At 42.8% G+C, this 24947-nt stretch overlaps 1 protein-coding gene across 1 annotated transcript in view; it reads right to left on the bottom strand.

Annotated features, from left to right (window-relative positions):
• The window catches only part of NEK10 (NIMA related kinase 10), a 200727-nt gene that overhangs the window by 110621 nt on the left and 65159 nt on the right, over nt 1–24947 (bottom strand). Inside the window, exon 23 of the mRNA XM_090046496.1 lies at nt 12129–12204. Coding sequence (XP_089902622.1) covers nt 12129–12204 — 76 coding nt within the window. The remainder of the gene's footprint in view (nt 1–12128; nt 12205–24947) is intronic.

The raw sequence follows: 24947 nt of genomic DNA, 5'->3' as shown, positions 1-24947 counted from the left end.
GCCACAGTTGAATACTGCATCCAGTTCTGGGCACCACACTTCAAGAGGGATGTGGACAACTTGGAGAGGGTCCAGAGGAGGGCCACTCACATCATCAGGGGGCAGCAGGGCAGGCCCTGCAAAGAGAAGCTACAGGACCTGAACCTGTTCAGCCTCCTGTAGAAGGCTGAGGGTTGATCTAGTGGCCTGTTACAAACTAGTCAGAGGGGACCAGCAGGCATTGGGGGAGTCCCTGTTCCCCCGAGCACTACCAGGAGTGACCAGAAATAACGGTCACAAGCTGGCAGAGGGTAGGTTCAGACTAGTCATCAGGAAGCACTACTTCACTGTCAGGGCGGCTAGGATCTGGAACCAACTTCCAAGAGAAGTGGTGCTGGCTCCTGGGGGTCTTTAAGAGGAGGTTAGACGAACACCTTGCTGGGGTCGTTTGACCCCAGTACTCTTTCCTGCCATAGCAGGGGGTCGGACTTGATGATCTGCTCAGGTCCCTTCCGACCCTACCAACTATGAAACTATACAAGCACTAATGCTACAGTCTAATATAAAAAATAATATTCAATAATATTCATTAATATTCAAAGAATCTGGCTAGAGGCTAACTTACTGGCTTTTACATCCTCTTTGTAGCTCAGGAGTAGTATCCCTATTTCTACAAAACGTATCTTTCTTTTGTCTTTAATAACCTACTCTGATGGGACACTTTCTCCATCACCAGGATGTTCCATGTTTTAGTATATCATATTTCCTCTGTCCACATTTGAACAATACAGTGTCTAGCAACTAACAAGAGGTTTACTTTGTCATTCTGGGTAGAGTAGACTTCTTTTGCTGGGGCATTCAGGAGGCAAACCAATAGCCCTAAAGGACTTTCATTACATTCTGTCTTTTTAATTGACATATGTGTTTTCAAAAAGACAGACTATGGAGCAGTTGCTCATCAGACACAAATGGTTGCATACACAGCAAAAAAATAATAATTTGCCTTTGTATGTAGCTTTTTTATCTATGCATTTTCAAGTGCTTTATCAAAGTAAATATTATTATACCTACTTACAGAGGGAGTAATAGAGAGATTAAGTAATTTGACCAGTAACTAAAAAATGAGGTAATAAACAGAATCCAGGATGCTTATACATGTGATGGGGGGGGAGGGGGGTAGTCCTCAGGATTTTATTCTGTGCCCCCTAAATTGAAACTGTGGGTTTTGAATTGAAATCCACCATTTCAATGTTTCCGTCACATTACAGTAAGGGGCCTGATCCCTTTTTTGGGATGTAGTTTAGTTTGCAACAATGCAAACTCATCTAAATCCCCCCAAATTGGCACACATGCAATGTGTAATGCCATTAAGCCACACAAATGACATTTTTGTCACATGTACATTGGGACAACCATCACATGTACAAATGCCCCAGACGTCTTTATTTCCAGTTCCATACTCAATCCAGTACACTGAGCTGTCCATGTCTAAGTCCTTTGAGGCCCTGTATCCCAGGGGCTGCACCAGTGGGAACTGCACATCCTCTGGGCTGCTCAAGTTAAACCACAGTTCACTGGGCTACAGACACCCCTTCTTCCACTGATGCACAGAGTACCCCACACTCCGCTGCACCTCACAGGCTCAATACCCCCACTGCAAGTTGAGGACACATGAGTGCAGTTCTTCCTCCTCACTCCTAGCTGTAACATGTGTAGGTGCAAGTGTAATCCCCCCTTCCCAACTTCAATGTGTGCCCTTGCAGGCATCCACACCCACAGATGCACACAATACAGGTCCCCTCCACTGTTGCACCATGCAATCCCCTACACGCTGCCTTGTACTCACCTCAGCTCCCTACACTGCTCGCCACACTGCCTTGTCCCCTGACAAGGAGGCAGGAAGTGGGAGCTGGAGGAGGGAGGAGGAGCCCAGAGACTCAGGTGGCTGTTTCAGCCAGAGCAACTTGGGAATCGGTGGCCAGGCAGGAGCACAGGGTCCATTATTCCTCACAGGCCAGATTTGGCCAGTGGGCCACCAATTGGATAGGCCTACACTAGACCAAGCCACTTCCACAGTTAATAATACCTAACATTTTTTAAACCAACTCAAGGAATTTTCAGTTTCTTGGTTTTATTTTGTCAGCGTTTCTGGGACAGCACTGTTAACAGTCTGCATTGATAAGATTCAGTTCTGTTCTTCTAAAGGTCCTGTTGTAAAATGCCTTTTCTTAATAAAGGGTTAATCAGTTTTTGGTACTTTCCAACCAAACCAGCAAATTCTCTTTCCAATACATTCTTCTGAAAGTATAACCTACAACCTCCTCCTCTGACCAACTTCTTATTTGCAGAGTGTACTATTCCTTTCCAAAATGGAGGGGGGAAAAACCCTCAAAATGCTAAACATACACTAAAAAGCCTAGTCTATATGTCACTAGGAAGAACAATTAGAAAAAGACAACAAGCCAGATTGGTAGAGATGCTACAAAAAAAACTTGTTATGATAGCAAATGGTGCAATGCTTAGGCTGACTATCATGAAGTACAGAAGCAGGGGCCAAAAACAAATTGGGAGGCACAAAGTAATTTACACCCAGATGTGACACACTGTACAGCCAATGTGCCAGGAGAGATGAATTAAGATTGAGGGGTGCCTTCTATTCCAGGGCCCAGAATGTAAGGGAGCATGAAAAAATGATGTCTGCACATCATTCAGAATCCAAAGAGACATCTCAACAAAAAGCAATGAGGAAGAACTGCTTGACACTGGCAAAAAGGAGACATATAACACAGCTGATGTTTTGTCTTGTATGTCTTTGCCACTTGGTCAGGAATATACTGTTATGAAAAAAGTTTCAAGTTATAGCCTCAAACACAGCTTGCAGCTTTATCATGGACCAACCTCCTTTCATGTATAAACTGAAAGGGCCCATTCTCATTTTGCAGTTTGGTATTACCTGTACATCCTGGTCATGGTACTTGAGTCTGAATGGGTTTGAGTAGACCTCTACATTCAATCATAACAGCATTTCAGTTTCTGCCCAAAGGTTTGCTCTTATTTTTATAAATAGATATGGCTGTCAAAAGCAGCAATCAGATAAGAGACATAGGGCAGAGCTGTCCGACTTCTAAGCAGCTGGGGAGTTGCACACCCCACAGTCTCCACTAGCAGGAACCACACACCACTTGCCTCCTCATGCTGCCTGGTGTACCTGGATACCACCCCCCATTGTAGTGCTGTACCCACTGTACTGCTGTACCTGCCCCACATCGTACTGGAGCCCCTGTGCTGAGGCCAGCTGGGGTGCAACATGTGAAGACGGCCTGCCTGCTCCCCTGTCTCCACATGCCTTGGCATGGGGGCTCTGCAGCAGAGGCCAGGGCTGCCTGCTCCCCTGTCTCAAGACACACTGCACCCCAGCCAGCCACTCCAGTGCATCTCAGCACAGGGGCAACACAGCATGTGGAGACAGGGGAGCAGGCAGCCCTGTGTTTGTCCAGGCGCACACTACTTTTGCGTGTTTTGTCCCACATTTTTTTTATTGGGGCTTTTTTTTAGCTACTGGGAAATCCTGGTAGCAAATTTTTGCTGCTGCACTGCAAATTTGCAGCACAGCGTATGGTTTAATGTCCAAGGTGTGTAGTTTGTGGCGCCACAAACCACTTTTGCATGCACTTGCTCTTGTATTTGTCATTTTGGTGAAAGCTAAATTGGGACAAGAGCCCATTTAATGTAAAGCTTTTGGGTTAGCTCTCAAATACCATTGTTTAACAGCAGCTGTATGAAAAATTATGTAGATATTCCGTGCTAAGCCCCTGCCTCATTTACCTACTTTAATCTGATAGTCTGTCTATGGTGCCCATCACACATGATAAGTATCAAACTTATGTTCAGGCCCATTGGTTTATACTTAATTTGTCCTTTTCATGAACTGGACCATTTTTTGAGACAATGAGATGGCAGGCACATGTGAAAGGAAAGATCACTCTATATCTATGGACCTACTAAATTCACAGCGGAAGTGGACTGCGTGGCAGCTCCTTTAATCTTTCCCCTGCACACTTCCCATCTCCACCCCCCTGCCAATTGGCAGAGGGACCCCACTGGTCGCTCCTGATCAACAGGGAGGTGAAAACTGTAGTTTCAAATATGGCACCATTTTTGCCTCCCAGCTGGTCAGAAGGGCCACCGGTGCCCCTCAGCCAATCAGCAACAGGGTAGAGGAGCACAGGGGAAATGAGGGAGGAACACAGGAGAACCTGTAAGATTAAAGGAGATGCCGCACAGCCCACTTCAGCCATGAATTTGGTAGGTCCTTTGCATACCTATAAAATATTTTCTGTTTCTTCCAGGAATGCCTTCCAGGAGACCTGGATAATAAAGACTCTGTTGTCAGCTTCGACCAGATTGTTCCTGGTGACTTATAGTCTAGTGAAATTCTTCATAGCTCATTATCAATCCTCTATGGCATTTAGTTCCTTAATTTTTTTAATGTATTAAATCAAAACACATTGGTTTAATATATTTTGTATTCAGAATGTACTCAATTGCTGGATTTTTTAATTCAAGGACATAACCAATTAAAAGGAATTTAATTAGCATGATTCTTCAAAGAAGCAGAATAGAAAAACATTGAAATTACAAAACATAATTATATAAGCTTGTCTCTAAACATAGGGTCAAACATAAAACAATGTCTGCTGTTTTTTCATGATGACGCATTGCTAAAAAAAAGTACATTAGCAACTCCCCAAGCAAACTGATTCAGTACTTATAAGACAGTACTAAATACAAACATGTTTAGCACACAGAGAGGTATGTTTTTCATGTCACTTGAGCTGTCACATAATTCTGTATTTCCAAATCTAAGCAGTGTGCATCACATACCACTTATTTTGACATGTATTGTTTTGTTACTGTACTGTATTTGTCATGCTCCAAGAAGGGTGCCTCCTATTTCAAACTACCCAGAGCTATTATGCTTTTTGTTCAAAAGAAAGCAATTCTTGCCACTTTAAAATTACAATTCTCTGTCTATCTCTATTCTCATAGGGACTATATTACTATTACTGTTACTATATGCATCTTCATTATATAGAATACAGCCCACCCTCAAAAAACCTGACCTAGTCCTAACAATGTTCAGGATCTGCTTACCATTTAGGGCTTATATGAAACAACTTTCATAGACTGTAAGGCCAGAAGGGAGCTCAGAAGATCATCAGGTCCAGCCCCCTGCACCAAGCAGGAAAGACAACTAGGGGTCAAGTGACTGTCTAGTCTCCTCTTGAAGATTTACTGTGCACCCTGAATGTGAACAAGTTTTTTCTAGTGTTGAGCCTGAATTGGCTCTTCCAGGCATTTGTGGCCATTACTCCTAGTTTTCCCCTTGGGTGCCCTGGTGAACAGTTGCTTACCGAGCCCTTGATGTACTCCCCTCATGTAGTAGTAAGCTGTTACCAGGTCCCCTTTCAGCCTTCTTTTCCTCAGGCTGAAGAGTCGCAGATCCCTCAGCCTTTCCTTGTATGGCTTGCCTTTTAAGACTCTGATCATATGGGAGGCTCTTCTTTGGAGTCTCTCAACCTTGTCCATATCCTTGTTAAAGTGTGGTGCCCAGAACTGGATGCAGTACTCCAGCTGCAGTCTCACCAGTGCTGAGTAGAGCAGAAGAATCACCTCCTTGGTTTTGCTGGGTTGATGCATGCCAGAGTATTACTTGCCCTACTGGCTACAGCATTGCACTGCCGGCTCACATTCATATTGTGGTCTATTATTACCCCCAGGTCCCTTTAATTCATGATGCTAGTCAGTTTGGTGCCGCCAAGCGTATAGGTGTGTTAGGCGTTGCTTGTCCTGAGGTGTAGCACTTTACATTTCTTGATGTTGAACTTCATCAGATCTGATCCACCAACTTGCTAGCCTGTCTAGGTCTGCCTGTAACTGTAGCCTATCTTCAAGCATGACCACGCTCCCCCATAACTTAGTGTCATCTGCAAACTTGTCCAGTGAGCTGTTCACCCCCACATCTAAATTGTTAATAAAAATGTTGAAAAGTACTGGACCGAGCACCGACCCATGCGGGATACTGCTGCCCACTTCTCACCACAATGACACAGATCCGTTCACTACAACTCTTTGGATCCTATCCTGCAGCCAATTTCTCACCCAGCTGACTGTCTTGGCGTTAAGTCCACAATCCTCCAATTTTCTCACGAGGACACTGTGGGATACTAGATCAAAGGCCTTTTGGAAGTCAAGGTATACAATGTCAACCAACTTGATAAGTCCTTCAAGTTCTTTGTAGACAAGTTTCCATATTAAAAAACCCACTAATCACAAGTGGCATTAACTGGCTCTGCTAAAAGTAGAATCCAGTTCTTTCATCTCTTTACAAGCCTTATTAACATTCATACATGATCACAGTGTTTTAAGGAGTTTAATGGTTTACACTGTCCTTTTACATAATACTTGAGTTTGAGTGTACATTTTCAATACAAGGAAATCAGTCCCTGCTTTCTCGTCTGACTGAAAACAAGGTTGGATCACTATTGCAATAATTTCTGGTGTACAATAGAAAAGCTGACAAGTTATATCTGTGTGAAACTCCAAGTAAATGGAATTCCATTCTGCTGCCTCCTTCTAAAGAGTCATGTAGGAGAGGTAGAAAGAGAACCTTAGTACTAGTACAAATTGCTTCTAAACTAGTAACAGTGGCTGCTTGCAGAGGTGAAAAAAAGGCACTTTAAGCTCAGCATGCCCCCCACCAAGTGCAGTGTATGCCAAAAAGAGGCATTGCTTTAGTTTGACCCAGCTTACCCAACATCTCTACAGATCAGGTGCTTCAGCAGGGCTTTTGGCACTTTTATCTAATAGCTGATTGAATCAGCTATTAGGCCATGCATATATGAAATGAGAGGTATGTGTGCACGACACTTTAAAGCAGGCTAAATGCTTTTGCACCACTTTAATGGTGTTGGTATTTGAACACCTCGGCAGCATATTGTGCATTAATTCCAGCCACTGTAGGAAATTCAGCAGCGTAATGTGCCTTAAATGACTTGGGGTGCAGCACACTAAAATTCCTCTGAGGAGTTTTAGTTTACTGCCCCTACAGCTGCGGAGCAAAGCACCGGGCTCCGTGCAGCTCCATGGCTCTGCAGGAAGCCTGACAGCAGCCAAAAAGCAGGCTCTACCCAAGAAAAGTGGCGAGTCTGATCTTTTTTCCATCCCCTGCTGGAGCCTGCCTGCCTACCTGAGCTGTGCAGGGGCCTGGTGCTTCCCTCCGTGGCTGCAGTGACCCCCAGGACCGCCTGAGCCAGGTGCCTGCAGGCAGGTGCCACCTGGTGGGGCACCGCTGCTGCAGAGGGAAGCATTACCACCACCACCCTCCCTGCAACTCAGGGACCACTGTACCCACCAGCAGCTCACCCTGCCTTCCCCACCAGAGAGGCAGGTAAGTCAGCAGGGTTTAATCAGCCCTTAACTGAAGCAGTGTTTTTTAAAACCCACCGCTTATTTAGGGCTCCTGTTTTGTCTACACATGCCCTTAGATAAAAGTGCCAAACACCCCGCTGAAGCACCCAATCTATACAGACACTGTGGAGCTGGGTTGGACTAACGTGCTTTCCTCTTCTGATCAAGAGACTTTTTTGTTTTCGGTTTTGGTTTTTTTTCCACATTTGCAAGGATTTTTAACTCCCCCAAACGGAGACCACAGGAATCACACAGACAATTCTCCAATGTAAAAGTTCCAGTCATAACATCCACCCAAGTTCCATTTGACAGAAAAGTAAAAAGGAGAGAAAGAAAAGAGGTATGGTAGCTAAGATGTCATTGCACCTCAGATTGTCCTAGGGATTGCTGGGCGCTGGTTTGTTCCCAAACAAACTAGAACAGCCTCAGAGCTGGTCTAACATCTGACCAACTGCAATAGCCACTAACAGACTGTTTGAGTAGCTGGGGATTTTGAAAGCATTAGTTCTTCAGCAACATCCCTTGACCCTACCACAGCCTGACATTCCTTCCATACCAGAGGAGCTGCAGACAGATCGGATGGAACCAGTTACACCAAACAATATACTACTAAGACTCTTTTATGTTTAGTGTATTCTTACAGAGTCAGCTAAGCCAGTTTTGTATGTGCTCAGCCCATACAAACTAGCAAAGAGTGGATACACTAGAGACCAGGATATGGACCTGAATATTTACCATTTAAAAATCCTCTTGCAGGGACTCACTCCTAGATGCCATGCTTGATTTGGTGCTCTCGGAAAATAAATCCAAACTCCCATTACTGCTGCAATGGGAAATCACAAAGTGGCAATAGGAATTGGGTTCAACAGCAGCTATTTGGCTCTGATCAAGCAGGCCTGACTGGGGCAAGCACATGAGTTACTACATCTACATTCAATCCCTGACTAATGTGACCAACTTAGTTCTCCGCAACCATATTGGCTGCTCACCCCTTTTAAAGCCACCTGCAGCCTCAGGCTGCAGGCACACTGTGACACAACCTCAATCTGTCTGGCAAACCTTGTGTTTACAGTTCGTCTTGGTTCTCCTTTGGCTTTGACCCCAATCTTGGTTCTTCCCTGAAACTCGCTGCTGGCTCTGTTCTCTCTGGTTTATCTGGCATCCTGACTTGGCTTGGCTTCCTTGACCTTGATCTCAGATTCTCCCTGGAACTTGGCACCAGTTCTGTGACCCCTGGCTCCTGACCTCAGCTTGTGTGTCACAGACTACATCTCTTGGATCACTCATCTCAGAACCCCTGGAACTGGGTCCCATGCTCTTTGCTCCAACTCAGACCCTGACCTGACACTGGTAACCTGTACCCCTACCCTGCTGAGCACCTAGTTACCTCCCAGGGACTATCCACAGGCCCAGCCACCTATATCGCTAAACCCATGCAAGCTGTAAGTTGGTTCCCTATCATATTCATTGATACAACTAGAAGTTCCCACAATGAATCAATGCTAGCAGTTAATTTATTTGATGTATGCATACCGACAGTCCCACAGCAGATACTGGAACACCAGATTCTCGGGATAGGGGTTCAAAATTCAGAACCCCTTCTTGAACAAGAACTTCTCAAAGGCATGCAGACCAAGACATGATAAAAAAAATTAGGCTGACATGAATGAAAGACCAGAGACCTAAAAAAGATGCTATAATTGACACAGACATTTATGCTGGTTATAAAAGAAACTCAGGCAGTAACCATGTCAAACACTCATATAACCAGAAATTTTGTAAGTGAGAAGAGCTAACATAGGCAGCATCAAATTAGATGGCAGAACTTACAACATGCAGTATTTAAAGCCTGCTTATTTTGATATTTATTCAAAGTTTGTTTCAAATTTCTTGTGACAAGTAAACTGGTTTATTTACAGTAGTTGAAGGAGGCAATTTACATTAGTGGGAATAAGAGCCCGTGAAAGTTCCCAAGAGAAGTAAACCAACTCCTGATCTTAGGAAAGTTGGGCTCTGAGAAGAGGCAACACTGGGTCACAAGTGAGGGAACAGCTGGGTCTACCTCAAAAAGCACAGCAGCTCAACTAAGGCAGTGTGGGAATGTCAGGGGCACTTGGAAAATTCAGGGTTCCACTTAGTGTTACTGTAAACACCTTTCATTAATAATAGGGAAGTAAGTTAAACAAATCTTGTTACTCCTCTGTGAAATATGAAACACTATAACCAGAAGGAAATATGACTACAGCCTGCTTACCACCAAACAACTTTGAGGTAAATAGATTATTCCAACTTCTCTCTCAGCCTTACCTGCATATAAAATGAACTGTTCCAAACAGGAAATTTTACCTTCAATTCTCCTATGAAATATGAACTTACGTTTCTACCCAGGAGAACTTTTATAATATTTTCTTCTATGCCTGAATAAGGGTGTTTGTGCCCAAAATCTTGCAATTAAATTGTTTTTGTCTTGCAAAAATCTAGTTGGTCTAATAAAAGATATCACCTACCATAAGTCTGATTCCACAAATCTTAGTAAGCATTCTACTTTAGGGAATGATGGCGACAAACAGTTCACGGACACTCAAACACAGAAATATGATACTAATACTAGCAAGATTAATAGTTCTTTGACTACCGCATTTTCGCGCATATAGTCCATGGGCTATACACGTTTTTAGAAACTTGACGGATGGGTGTGGGCTATACAAGGGTGCAGGCTATGCACAATGTTTAGAACAGCATAGCCCATCCCCGCCCGTCCCCAGCTGTGGGCTCCAGCTCTGGCTCCAGTGGCCATGCCCAGTAGAGCCCGCGCTTGCTGCCATGTCTCGGGGAAGAGGCTGCAGGTGGGTGGTGAGAGCGCGGCTGGCAGCGGCAGGGAGCAGGGCTCGCAGCTCCTCATCCCTCCCCCCCCGCAGAGCAGCTCCAGCGGCTGTGCCCCGCAAAGTGCGGCCGGCGGCAGCGGTGGGGAGCAGGGCTCGCAGCTCGCAGCTCCTCATCCCTCCCCTCCCCTGCAGAGCCCATAAGCCCAGCGGAGCCTGCACTTGCAGCCGTGTCTCGGGATACAGGGAATACATGGGTGTGGGGAATACATGGACTATTTTACGAAAATACAATTTAGCACGGGTTATACATGGGTGCATGTTATATCAGTGTGCAGGCTATATGCATGAAAATACGTTAATTCTCGATTCTAGCTTTTCTAGTAATATTATCAACAATCCTTAATTTAACTGAAAATCAATCTACTGCATATTGATTCTTACAAGCTGAAAACTGTCTTCTTTTTATATTTTATTCTTTAACTTTGATTTACATTGAAACCTGTTCACTTCTGTTCAAAATATAACAGCTTTGGATAATGGGTATATTTGTTATTTGTGATGTATAGCATGTCATGAAATTAAAAAAAAATCTCTTAGTACTTTAGATTGCAAGTATTTGCTTCTGTTAGAAAGTAGTTGATATTCATGTAGTATTCTCAATTATACGGACTGTTTATATTTTGAATTGAACCTTTTTGGACAGAATACACTCTTTATTGCATTTGCTAGAGAGACTAAAATACTAATCAGCAAGGCAGCAATAATAATCCTGAAATACAGATCTCATGATCAGTATTGTAATAATACAAGATGGTTTTGCACTGTGGCTTGTCCATAGATTGTCAAAATAACCAGCAGTTTATTGGCAGACTGAATAATGTATTAACTAAGGCAAACTTTAGAGTTATCAGTCACACATTTACTGCATTTACTGAAAATCATAAAGCTGAGGCAACTCAGAAGAGCACTATTTCTAATCCATCAAATAATGAATTCCTAGATAGACCCATGCAATGGACTGGCATAACAAGTTCTACTAAACATCTTAACACCAATCAGAGTAATTGGTTGTTAAAGCACACTCACAGAATCATAAAATTGGAAGGGACCCTAAGCACTAATCTAATCCAATATCCAACATAGATGCAAGATTTGCTTTTCCTGTGCCATCCTGGGTAGATGCCTACTCTTCAAACCTCCAGTAAAGGATATTCCAGAATTACCCTAGACAAAAATTGTTCCATTGTTATATTAATCTTACAGTTTTGAAGTTTTGATACTATTTGTAAATATGTCACAAGGCAAATAAATACGATTAATATAAATCAGAGTGGCTAACCTCAGGTAACTAATTCAAATCAAAATAGCAGTGAAGATGAGGTAACTTGGGAATTAACTTGAGTTAGTGCCTTGAGTTCAAGGTTATAGGAAAGCATGGAGTTGAATTCAAGTACTTGACCTAAATTAAAATCCAAGTTACTGTGTCTTCGCTGTATTTTAACCTGAGTTGTCCCCCTCTTTTGTGGTGCATGCTTATTTTAAATGAAAAACCAAAAGATGTGTCTTTTTCTTCCTAACGTTGGCGATATCAAAGAGCATAAAAAACACATTCCAATATGATCATTACACACAAATGCCCACTGATGAGCATAAATAAAACTTGTGAAATACCTTTTGGAAAGTGAGTTGTGTGTGTATAATGCAACTGAAATATTAGTCCAAGCAGCAGTTAAGCAAAACTAAGCTTCATTGATCACATTTTGCACCATTTGAAAGCTTATATATTTCTGTCAAAGAAAAACAACACGACAGAAATCATTGCACTTCAAGGTTCTCAAATTGTTTTGCTCTTACCAGGAATACAGAATAGTTCCCACAACCGATGTGAGTTTGCTGTTTTCTTGTTTCTGTTTTGCAAGACCAAAGTCAGCTACAATAAAGACAAAAATAAGATTTATAAGTCATCAATATCTCCTTGGGAGATGCACACTCCTTAAATCTTGCCTTTTTAGGTGACAATTAATATAGGTTCACAACAGCTGGAAAGTTTTTTTTTTCTCTTTTACACTTTGCAGCAATGTACCATACCATCTGCTTATCTTCCACACTTATCTCCCCACTAATTAATGACACACATTTTAATCAGACCTATCAGATTTAAAAAGTAATATAAAAAGGTTTCTGGTGGCTGCCGATATAAGACATAATGCCAATTTCCATTTTTCAGATTTCAATCAATATTTTATTATTATAACTTGAAATATATCTCTGATATTTTTTAAAGAATCACCTAAAACAACAGTGGGTAAATGCCTAACTAACAGAGAAAAATAAGGTAATGATGAAAGAAATTAAATAGCAACTCTTACTTTATTCTAAATGCTGGTAAATATAGAACTTACCAGCAACTGAAGGAGAGAATTTCTAAGAAATCTGGGACCATACATTATGATTGATTTCTTAATAAGTCACTTCAAAAGATTTTATTTGTTGATAAATAATGAAGAATTTTTAGACATATCACCTAACAAAAAGTTTAGATTAAATTTTGGCATAATTATACAAATATAACTACCCACTGTGATCACATTCATATTTTCATAGAACAATAAAAATATAGGTCTGGAGGGGACCTCCAAAGGTCATCTAGTCCAATTCCCTACCCTAAGTAGGGTCATCTCTGTCCAAACCATCCTAGACAAATATTTGTCTAACTTGTACCTATGAACTTCCAAGGACAAAATTCTACAACCTTTTTAAAAGTAATCTGTTCCAGTGCCTAACCACCTTAAAATTTAGAGCGTTCTTTCTAATATCTAACATAAATCTCTCTCATTACTATTTAAGGCCATTACTTCTTGTCTTGCCTCTGTAGACACAGAGAGTAATTGATTGCCATCATCTTCATAAAACACCATTTTTTTGTATTTAAAGACTTACAAGCCCCCTCCCCTGTTTTCCCTTCTTCAGCCTGACTGGTAATTGGAAATCCAGCTTTTTCAGCAGTTCTAGAATTTGCAGTCTCAAATAATTTGCAGTCTCATTGGTCAAAGTCTTAGCAATAACTTGATCGAATAGCTCGTGTAAGACTGACATTACGCTTACGACATGAATAACCAGTTAATCACATCTTACATTGTAACTTGGTCACAGGCTAAAGCAATTAAGGGTGTTATAAAAAAAAGAATAAGCCACAGAGTTATTCCAGACAAAATGTGTAATAACTTTGTGGCTGGTTCTTATCATGTCACTAACTGAATATGTGGCCAGGTGCTCCCCTGTGGCTGGAGGCCTCATTAGTTGATCCTTCCCAGATGTGGGGATGCACCGTATACTTCTGTGGAGGATCAGATGATTGGGCTCCCAGCTGCTGGGAGCTTGCTACTTGATGGTGAAGGGGGAGCCCGGGATCACAATCCCATCCCCCCCGCACCAACAATAAGGCACAATGGGATCTGATGCATGATTCCACAATCATACCTCTTGCCATGCATGTGTGGCATGGCAGGCAGCATGACTGTGTGCATAGGTGACACCACCTGGTTCAGCTCCAGCCTGCAAGAGCTGTTTGCAAGCAGGGTGGGAAACCCCAGCCCTGCCCAGAGGGGAAGGGAAAGGGGGAGGGGGAAGGGTGGGGGCTGAGCTCGGCTCAGCTCAGCCTCACTCTTCACTCCTGGAGCCTGTGAGGTAAGTGGAGCTTGCTGGGGGCCCTCTGGATCATGGCTGGGGGCACTGGAAGGGCTGGGGGGGAGCCAGGAGTTGGCCCCACCTCCATCCAAGCAGGCATCAGCAGTGGGGGAGCTGGCTCCATGCTGCTTCTGCTGCAGCTGCCTGCTGTTGGGGACAGGGAGCTGCAGACTTGGGTCCCTGGCCCCATAGCCCTGGCAGCTGGGAGCCCCTCTGGCAGGGCTGAGGGCCAGGAGCTGTGGGTGGGGAGCAAGAGGCATGAGTAGGGTTGGGAGGCTGTTGTGGAGGTGAGTGAGGGGCACCAGCAGGGCTGGGGGAAGCACGGGGGGGACAGTGAGGGCACCAGTGGGACTGTGGGAGGCTTTTAATTTTAATAATGGATTTGTGGGGTTTTAATCAGAGAATTTACGATTTTTGTATCAGAGAACTTGTAATATTTTTTAACAGAGAAAACGAGGATTCCTGATGATTAGATTAGATTTTTAGTCATATTATTATTATTTTAGAAAAGCTGAACCAAAGATTGCAAACAAACTTGATTTCTTCATTCAGTTATATTGCTAGCAAGCATGAGTAAAATGGTTCTACCCTGTGGAAAGCTGTTAAATATTACTCTCTCTCAGACCTGGGAGGAGTGGGCCACATCTGGGAACAAAAAGGTGTTCCTTCCAGTGCCCTGCTGCCAGATGTCTAGCTCCAAGATCACATCTCTTAGCAGAAAAAGCTTCAAAGTAGACCATGTGTTTATTGTGACTCATGTTTCATCACCTCAGTAATCTGCTCTCTGTACTACCCCTGTCTAGATGGAAAACCCACTTTCCTAATAGTCGTACCTCTATTTGCCTGCAAAATGCTCTTTCTACATAACCTTGACCTCCTACAGCTACATCCAACCAGAACAATAATAATCAATAAGGTGAAGAACATAAGGCAGGACCTAGATTCTACAGCTCACTCCCTGAAAAAGCAGAGTAAACATAGTTTCAGTTTCATGTCCCTTAGCAATTTTTTTTTATATAAGTTTGAAGGAGAAATGAAGTGTCGGTGTGTAAATTATTCCCATGAGAAAATGATCTTGAAGCTTCAATGAAGCCAGTGGAAGAAACTATCTACCTGTTTGAAAAGGAAGAAAAGGACCGGTCTATTTATTCAAGACTCTGGAAAGACTATTTATTCAACAGGAAATATATTTTTGGAATTAAAATAATTTTCAAGTTAATCTACAGAGCTTTGTTTTTATAAATATTCACTATACATTACACTCAGATATAACAACTTGCTATGCTCTCACAATACATGACACCATGTAAGATGAGCAGAACAGTATGTATACTTGTGTCTAGTAGATATTTTTTGTAAAACAAGCTTTCTATGGTAATAGTTTGTTAGTGCTTTGTGTATCTGAAACCTAAATAAGTGGTAGTTAATTTTTTTAATGGCAGGAAACTTGGCATGCTTCTACAAAAACAAAGTTATTTTTAACATTATTTAGAGACTAAAAAAAAGTGCTAATAAGCTTTGAACCATTGGAAGGACTTTTACATGTTATGAATAGACTTGCAACTTCTGTAGTAATATCTTACCCAATATAGGCATCTTCCTCTAAGGTACTACGATATGTGAATAAATGTCATACCATGAACAGTTACTCTTAGTTTCTCCCTTTATTAGTGTATATATTTTTTGAATCAAGGAAACTCAGTAATATTTTAATGTTATAAAATAATCAAAACAATGAATGAAGTTGGAAACCAAATAACCATGTAACCAATAGCACTCAAATAGAGAGGAAGAATTACAATGATATTAGCTAAAGCAGAATCTTTTGTAGTCTAGGACTGCTTCCTGCATCTGTGAAATGGTGGTTTTCTGTATGTTTACATTATTTTCAGTGGAGCATAGAAAGTGTTAAAAACGTCCACAAAATAAAACAGCTTCAGAAAGTAGCATATCCATTAGATATTACAAAGAAGCAGTTAGCAAGAAAAGGTTATGAGGAAAACAACCCAGGAACACTAGAATAAACATATTAATTCTTATAAAGTGACTTCTTAAATATTGATACTTACATGAAAAAATATTTAATTCTAAGCAATTATATTATGGGCATGTTTAGGTTAGCCACTGTCTTTTAATTGTACAGATGACCTTTTTTTTGTCTTTTTGTTACCTAGAGACTTTATCTAGTGAACTAATTCTGTATATTAAAAAGATGTAAAAATTGAGATTCTGGTTGCAATATTTTTATCATACAGCCATCTCTATATAGCTAAACATTTCTCAAGATAAGTTTATTTCATAATGAAATGACTACTGTGTGAGATAACCTAAAATCTATGAAAAGCATTGCTACTTTCACAAGGAAGTTGAGAGGGAACAAACTGAATTATCAAATCCATCATGAGCATTTCCATTCAGTGAAACTCATTAGAATGCATTTCAGTTCTATTCAGGTTAAAATAATTATTTAATCCATTCCTGAACCCTTACTGCTCTTCATTCACGTGGGACTAGGATGCCTTTTTCATGGTCCCAGTTGTGAGAAAAGAAGGCTATTTTCCACCTGGTCCTCCTTATCTAGTTTTCAAATAGGATATAGCAAGATATGGAGCATATATAAGGCTGGATAATAGCAATGAGAACAAAAGCAATGTACCGAGTGCTTCTCTGCAAGGTCAATGATCAAGATCATCAGACCACTTATCACTAAGAACTTAATTCATGAAAAATTAGGGAGAAAAGATATATAAGCTGGTCCCTTTCCCTTAGAAAAGCTGAAATGGACGATATCCTCTAATGAGACTAAGAAAACACTGAGGGTAAGGTCAAGAGAAGTAGAAAACATGAGCCAGCCACCTTCTGAAGACTTCTAAGGTCTGTAACCCCTCTCTTTTTCACACACGAACAGGAGGCAGCTCATGTGAAGGATGGTATGGAGAGAAAACAGGAAAGTACAAGTGGAAAGAGTACAGGAAAACAGCAGCCTGGTGTAGATACTCTTTGGAGGTTGAATCTAATCCAAATAACAGACCTCCTAAAATCTATCCTGTCTGTGTTATTTACCCATCACAAAAAAAACACACTTATGAAGTGTTTTCAGTTTGTTTTAGAGACATTTCTGACAATGGACTCACTGGTAAATGACTGGCTAGGCTTCAATACTGCAGAAAAGAACCTGGGTTATAGCAGACCATAACCTAAGAATAAGTCAAAAGTGTGTTCTTCTTGCAATAAAAAACCCCAATAACATATGTGCTTGTATTAGCAGCAATATTACCTACAAGTTAAGGAAAGTGATTCTTCCACTTCATATGGCACTGCTGAGGTATTATGCCATCTGAAGTGGCATATTATCCCAACTAAAAATAATACCTGGAGTATTATGTTTAGTTTTGTACACCATAGGTCAAGAAAGATGCATGAAAATTGGAAAGAATCCAGAAAAAAGAAGCAAAGGTGGCTAGCGGTCTAGATGGTTATAAACATGATGGCGACTGTTACCTTTGGCTACAAGGGACAAGACAAAGGCTACAGTTAATCCCCGCTTAGTGCTCTTATTTGGTTCTCCCAAGGGTGCTGAGGGAGTAGACCAATGTGATTGTAGAGCCACTGGCCATTATCTTTGAAAATTTGTGGCACATGGGAGAGGTCCCAGATTATTCATAAAAGGTAAATGTAGTGCCCATCTTTAAGAAAATTAAGGAGGATCCAGGGAACAACAGACCAGTCAACCTTACCTCAGTCCCTGGAAAAATCATGGTGCAGGTCCTCAATTAATCCATTTCCATGCACTTGGAGGAGAAGAAGGTGATTGGGAACAGACAGCATGGATTTGCTAAGGGCAAGTTATGCCTGACCAACCTGATTGCCTTCTATGATGAGATGACTGGCTCTGTGGATGTGGGAAGAACAGTGGACATGACACACCTTGACTTTTGCAAGGCTTTTGCTATGGTATCCCACAACATTCTTGCAAGCAAGCTAAGGAAGTATGGGTAGGTTGAATGAAGTGTAAGGTGGACAGCAAACTGGCTCGATCATCAGGCTCAGAGCGTAGTAATAAATGGTTCAATGTCTAGCTGGCAGCTGGAATCTAGTGGAGTACCCCAAGGGTTGGTCATGGGGCCGACTGTGTGTAAATCTTCATCAATAACCTGGAAAATAGGATGGAGTGCAACCTCAGAAAGTTTGCAGGTGACACCAAGTTGGGGTGGGGGGGAGGGTAGTAGATACACTGAAGAGTAGGGCTAGGATTCAGAGAAATCTAGAAAAATTGGAAGATTGAACCAAAAGAAATCTAATGAGTTTCAATAAGGAAAGTGCAAAGTCTTGCACTTAGGATGGAAAAATTCCATGCACAGGTATGGGCTAGGGACCTATCGGCTAAGCTCTGCCACAAAGAAAGTGATGGTTACAGTAGGCAATAAGCTGAATATGAGCTAACAGTGTGCCCGTGTTGCCAAGAAGGTTAATAGCACACTGAGCTGCCGTAGTAGGAGAATTGCCAGGAGATTGAGGGAAGTGATTCTCCCCTCTATTTGGCACTAGTGGGGCCACATCTGGAGTAGTGTGTCCAGTTTTGGGTTCCCCACTACAGAAAGGATGTGGACAAATAGGATAGAGTCCAGCAGAAGGCAATGAAATTATTAGGGGGCTGAAGCACATGACTTATGAGGAGATGTGGAAGAAACTGAGTTTATTTAGTCTGGAGAAGAGAAGACTGAGAGGGGATTTGATAGCAGCCTTCTACTATGAAGGGAGCTAGACTGTTCTTAGTAGTGGTGGATGACAGAACAAGGAGCAATGGCTTCAAGTCATGGCATAGGAAGCTTAGGTTAGATATTAGGAAAAACTTTTTCACTAAGAGGGTAGTAAAGTAGTGGAACAGGTTACCCAAAAAAACCTGTGGAATCTCCATCCTTGGAGTTTTTTAAGACTCAGCTAGACAGCCATGACTGGGATTATATAGTTGGCAATCATCTTATTTTGAGTAGAGGGTTGGACTACATGACCTCCTGAGGTCTCTTCCAACCCAAATTTTCTATGATTCTATTATTCTACAATTATATGTCTATATTTCTACTGCAACAGATTCACTAAATTGTATTGGTGATTACAGAACTGGTCTACACAAATATCTTAGAATTATATTCTAAGAATATACCATTATAAAAAACATATCCATAAAAACCATGCATCATAAGTATCATTGGCATACATCTTAAATATCTAGGTCCTGTTTCTACCAAGCTACCTGAATAGAGCAAACTTTCAGTTTTTAATTCTTTCGCTCTTTTCCACAGAATTGATCTTATGCATTACACTAAGCATAAGTGAGTGTTTTCAGTATTAGAGTTGTGTATCTCTATAGCGCCTGGCTCAATAAGACCTGACTCAGTCTGAAATCTTTGAGTGCTGCAGTAGTACAAATAATAAATAATAAAAATAGCTCTTTTGCTATAATTTGATATGAAATATCTAATTTTTTAACAAAGAACATGTACTGATTGGCATTTCATTAATGAATGAAACTGGGACATAAGGATATTGACCCATTATTATACAGTTATATTATTTCATTGTTATTCCTCCCTAATTTTTTTAGAATATAAAAATCACTCTTTTTCTGTTCTCCATAGTCTGACCAGCCCCCAAATCCTGACATTAATACTGTAAATTATTTAGTAAAATATTTTTCAATGACAATTCATAAACCTGATTCATTATCTCCTACAAAACACTTTATTTCCAAGCATAATGCTTATTATCATGAGTAGTACTATCAACTTCAGTAGGTATAATTCATATCAGCAAGTTTTATGATAAAGGCAGATGCTAGCAAGATTAGGCCCTATAAAAAAACAGAAACCTATACTCTCAGGACCAAACTATTAAGGGTTAAGTGAGAAGGACCATAAAGGGAGACCATTTTAATTGTACTAACCATAAAAGCACATCGTGAAATTAAGCTTTACCTGAACATTTTAACACCATTACTACCACACCTTAGAGAATATATCATTCTTTTCATTTAGAGCAGTGGTGCCCAACCTTTTCACTCTGTGGGCTGGATGGGCAGTACCAGGTCTGTCCACAGGCTGGATCCAGCTGGCAGGCTCAACCTGGCACGTGGGGCCAGTGTGATCTAGCCACAGCTGGTGCACAGCCTGATACTGATCCAACCACCCAGGGGAATAGGGAGAGGCCCAATCACAATCTTGATGTGTGGGGGGTGGGGGTGGAAACAGGACATCCCTGAAGCTGGAGGGAGCAGGGAACAACCAGCCCCAATCCCGACGTGTAGGGAACTAGGGTATCCCCAATACAGACTCACGAGTGGGGTGGCAGGGAGTAACTTGCCCTGATCCTAATGCAAGGGGGGGATGGGAGGAGGCTGAGTGGCTGTAGTTGATATTGGCCCCAATAAATGCCTGTGCTGCTTGCAGCCACAGCGCAGCACATAGGCAGCAAGGACCACAGGTAGCAGTGTGGAGAGCTGCCTCCAGCTGCTAAATCCAATGTGGTGGAAGGGGAGGGGAAAGGGAAAGGGACTGGGGGGCAGATTAATGCCCCCTGTGGTGAGGGGGGGGCAGGTGTAGGCACTGCCAAGGTGGGGGAGGAGGCGGAGCCATGGCTCATGGCGGGGATGGCTCTCACTGTTGCTTGCACCCCGGGAGGGTGGGGCATGAGCCCCGAGATCTGTGCTGGGTGGGGCAGGGGGCTGCAGCCAGGGCTGCATGGAGCTCTTCCTGGCAGGGGCTGGGCTCAGAACAGGCACTGGCAGTGCTGGGAGGATGCTGCATCCACCCCAAATTTTGCCTCTGCTTCCCTCCCAGCACTGCCACCACCAGCTCCCTGGCACAGCCCTGACTCAACACCCCACCTCAACCCACATGCCAGGAAGAGCTGGGGCTGCACTGAGCAGCTGGTGGTGCTGGGAGCAGAGTGGCAGTGAAATTTGGGGTGGATGTAGCATCATCCCAGCACTGCCAGCACCCACTCCAAGCCCAGCCCCCACTGAGAAAACCCCCGCACAGCCCCAGTTGCAGCCCACCCCACCCCATGCAGAACTGTGCCTTCCTGGGATGCAAGCAGTAGCAGGAGCCACCTCCCCCCACCATAAGCTGCAGCTATGGGCCCTCCCACCCACCCCACCTTGGCAGCACCTACCCCTGCCCCACCATGCCCCTTCTCTCCCCCCCTCCCCTTCCACATGGACTGACCAGCTGGAGGCAACTGTATCAGAAATTGGATCAGTATTGGCCAGTATGCCTCTTTAAATATTGGCTATTGATATTGGCCCCAAAAATCTCTATCAGTGCACCCCTATTTTTTTTTCAAATGACGACTACTATATATAAAAATTGTATCTCCCAGTGAGACATATGAGAAGGAGATTTAAAGAATGGTCCTCTAACAAAGTTGTCCCCATATCCAGCTAGGAAATATGGAGAAGTTCTCTGTAGCCGTATCAGTTCTGAGATATTTTCTTCTTTAAAAGAGAAAAACCCAGGAAATGGTGGGTTTCCCCTCGTAGGCTAGCAGAGTTCTAGCCTGCAAGGGGCTGCATGGGGCTGGGGGAAGCAGGATGCAGGTGTCAGGGGGTGCCATATGCATATGCACATGCACACATACATGTGTACCCAGGCAGGGTGGTGGAGATCAGCCCGCGCAGCTCCCTCCAGGTAAGTCTATGGGGGCAGGTGGGGAGGGCACAGGTGATTTGGGCGGGCATAGGTGACATGGCTGTGGGGGTGTGGGAGTACATGTAATGCAGTGAGAGGGTTGGGGGCACAGGCAGTGGATGGGAGAGGTGGGGGGGGCAGTGGAGGACATGCTTCCCCAGATTTCTGGACCCACAGCAGGGTGCAGGGCTACAGCCAGACTGAACCAGTTCTGGGCAGGAACCACCTCCATGGCCAGCAAGGAGGACCTGGCATGGGAGGGAATGCTGTGCTGCCATGGCTGCCAAGATAAGGCATAGCAGTGGCGACAACACAAAGTTGTATTCCTTGCTGCTACCAGGTGGGCAGGGGGAACCTCACCTTGGCAGCCATGATGGCACGACACTTCTTCCTGTGCTGGGTCTCACCTACCGGCCTCCAAAGGCAGCTCCTGCCCAGAGTTGGTTCAGCCTGGTTACAGGCCTGCACCCAGTTATGGGTGCAGAAATCTTGGGGGAGGGGCATGTGCCCCCCTATGCACCCAACTCATAACCTGTGCTCCCTTCACCCCCTGCTGCATCACCTGTGCCTACACCCCGCTTCCTCACACACGGCCTATTTCCCTCACACACAGGGGGACGGTGTCCTGGGAGCCAGAGGTAGTAGGTTGGGAGTGAGGAGCACTGGCAGGGCCAGGGGGCTGTGGGTCAGTAGTGAGGCGCACCAGTGAGGCCAGAGGCCTGTGGGTCAGGAGTGAGGGGCACCAGTGAGGCCAGAGGCCTGTGGGTCAGGAGTGAGGGGCACCAGTGAGGCCAGAGGCCTGTGGGTCAGGAGTGAGGGGCACCAGCAGAGCCAGGAGGCTGTGGGTCAAGACTGAGGGACACTAGCAGGGCCAGGGAGCTGTGGTTCAGGAGTGAGGAGCGCCGGCAGGGCTGGGGGCACTGTTTGGGAGTGAGGGGCAACAGCAGGGGCAGGGCACTGGCTGCTCAGAGTCACAAAGCAACAAGGGGAGGGGGACAGCCACAGTTGCCCCCTTCACTCACCAGGATGTGGGTCCAGGGGGAGCTCTGATTTTCCATGATAAAAAAACAAATTCAAAAGCCAAAATATATAGGTATTTAGAATTTATTTTATTATAATGATTGAGGCACTGGTAGGCTTCCAAACTGATTCAAAATTGTAAATATAGAAAAAAAATTGTGTCCAACTGACAGCTATATATACAGTGTGTTTCATTTTAATAATGGAAAAATGTGGGTTTTGGGTTTTTTAAATCAGAGAATTTCATAGTTTCATAGTTTCTAGGGTCGGAAGGGACCTGAGCAGATCATCTAGTCCGACCCCCTGCCACGGCAGGAAAGAATACTGGGGTCAAATGACCCCAGCAAGATTTGGGGGGTTTTATCAAAGATTTGGGATTTTTAAACAGAAAACTAGGATCCCTAGTGATTAGGCATGTGAAACAGAATTATTTTATTTTATTTTATTTAGGTTTGGATGAATAAAATCTGTCCCGGTCTTAAACATGTTGCAGAATGAGGTTTTAAGAACTTCCAGAGCTTGTACATGAATATTCACCTATCTTAAACCTTACATATCTCACTGTACAGGGATCCTTTTCAATTTGTCAAGTAAATAATCAACCTCTTCCACACATATCTAATATCCTGCCTCTATGAAAACTATTAAGTAATCCAGACCTTGGTATGTATGGGCTGTAAGGATTATGTGGGATTCCATGTCAATTTACTATGCAATATAAATTATTATTATATACAATTTACTAATTTATTATGTTAGTTTTCACTATTATTAAGAGGACTATTAGGGTCATGAAATAAGTTATGGTGACATTGAGAAATAATGAGGAAAAGCCCTTCAGCTTCCCCTCCTCCACCACATGTGTATTATTACATATTATTATTTTCTGGACTAAGTAGACTAAAACAGTGTTCAAATGCTGCAAGTCTCTTGCAAGAGCACAAAAGAGAGCCTTAAGTAGATTTTCATATCCCTGGGTTTTCATTTATCTTTATATTTATGACACACATTTAAATGCTTTTCTAGTACCATTTGGGAAACGTGCTTGAAAATTATTCTGCACTTCTGTAAGTAAACAGGTAGCAAGGCAAAGCAGCAAGATCAAGGCAAGAGTGCCCCTCAGTGGTAGTTTGTTGTTATGCCCTCTGGCTATACTCAGGATTTTTGTTAGAAATTTTTTTATGAATGTATATTTTCCATAATTCAGTGGCCAATCCCAATCAAAACATTTGATTTGATATAATTATTAAAGGTCAATCATTTTAGCATATTAGATGTAATCATTAAATCAAAAGGTACACAAATTAGTTAGTTTATATAACTGACATTAACAATATGAAAATACAAACAATTTACCATGGGGCACAAAAAAGGGTTGGGCTTTTCCATGCAGCAGATGTTCTGAGGTAACTGCCAGTATACACTCTTCACTTGTAGTCACTAGAAGCTAAAACATGGTCATTTATTGCTCTTTTATTGAGGACTAAGTTATTGGCATTTAAATTCCACTTGGCAGGAGATAAAAATGTGTGTCCACAGGCAGTTACTGTGGGGTGACTGCTCCGCAATAAAAAACAGCTCTATTTTGCCCCACTATAAATTGTTCATATACCCATAACTTAAATGTTACTACTTTTTAATCTCAGAGTAGAATGCTGTATTTATATGTGCAGGTGGCTTTTTTTAAAGCAAGTAGCTATTCTCCGTTGCTCAAATTCTGTCGTTTCAGCAACTTAATCAGTGAACGAGAGCAATTTTGACTATCATGGGCTTATAGTTATAGTTACAGTCTCTGAGCTGCTTGGTAGGCTACCAAAATATTCATTAATTCAGTCATTGGAATTAAAACCTTTTGTGTGCTCAGATTTTGCTTTCCAGTCCTATTCTGAAACTGTGCTTGTTTCTCCTGCCTCCATTTTTGGGTGATGGGAAACATGGGTGTCCAGTATATATACCATTAAAAGGCATTATTTAGGTATCAACATCACTCCCAAGATCATGAGTGAGCACTAATACGAAAAATGGGAGTTCTGGGTGCAAGTAGAACCTGAAACCTTTGGTTAAAAGAATTGGGATGAGATGAGGAGTCCCCGTCACAAGAGAGGTATTGCAGGATAATTGTACTGTTAACTAGAGAAGGGATGTAGTCCTTTCCTTTCCTGGTGTTCATCAGCACCCATCTTTTCTGGCAACCAGTCCTAGTTCCTTATGTGCTCCAATTTGTGACTCTTTCCTCTTCGCTTAATGGGATGCACTTAAAATCTAGTGCTTTACACAGGCT

This window comes from Crocodylus siamensis, chromosome 5 (genome assembly GCF_052110815.1).
Source record: "Crocodylus siamensis isolate JL-2025a chromosome 5, ASM5211081v1, whole genome shotgun sequence".
In the NCBI taxonomy this organism is placed as follows: domain Eukaryota; kingdom Metazoa; phylum Chordata; order Crocodylia; family Crocodylidae; genus Crocodylus; species Crocodylus siamensis.
This window is presented reverse-complemented; position numbering and strand designations above follow the sequence as displayed.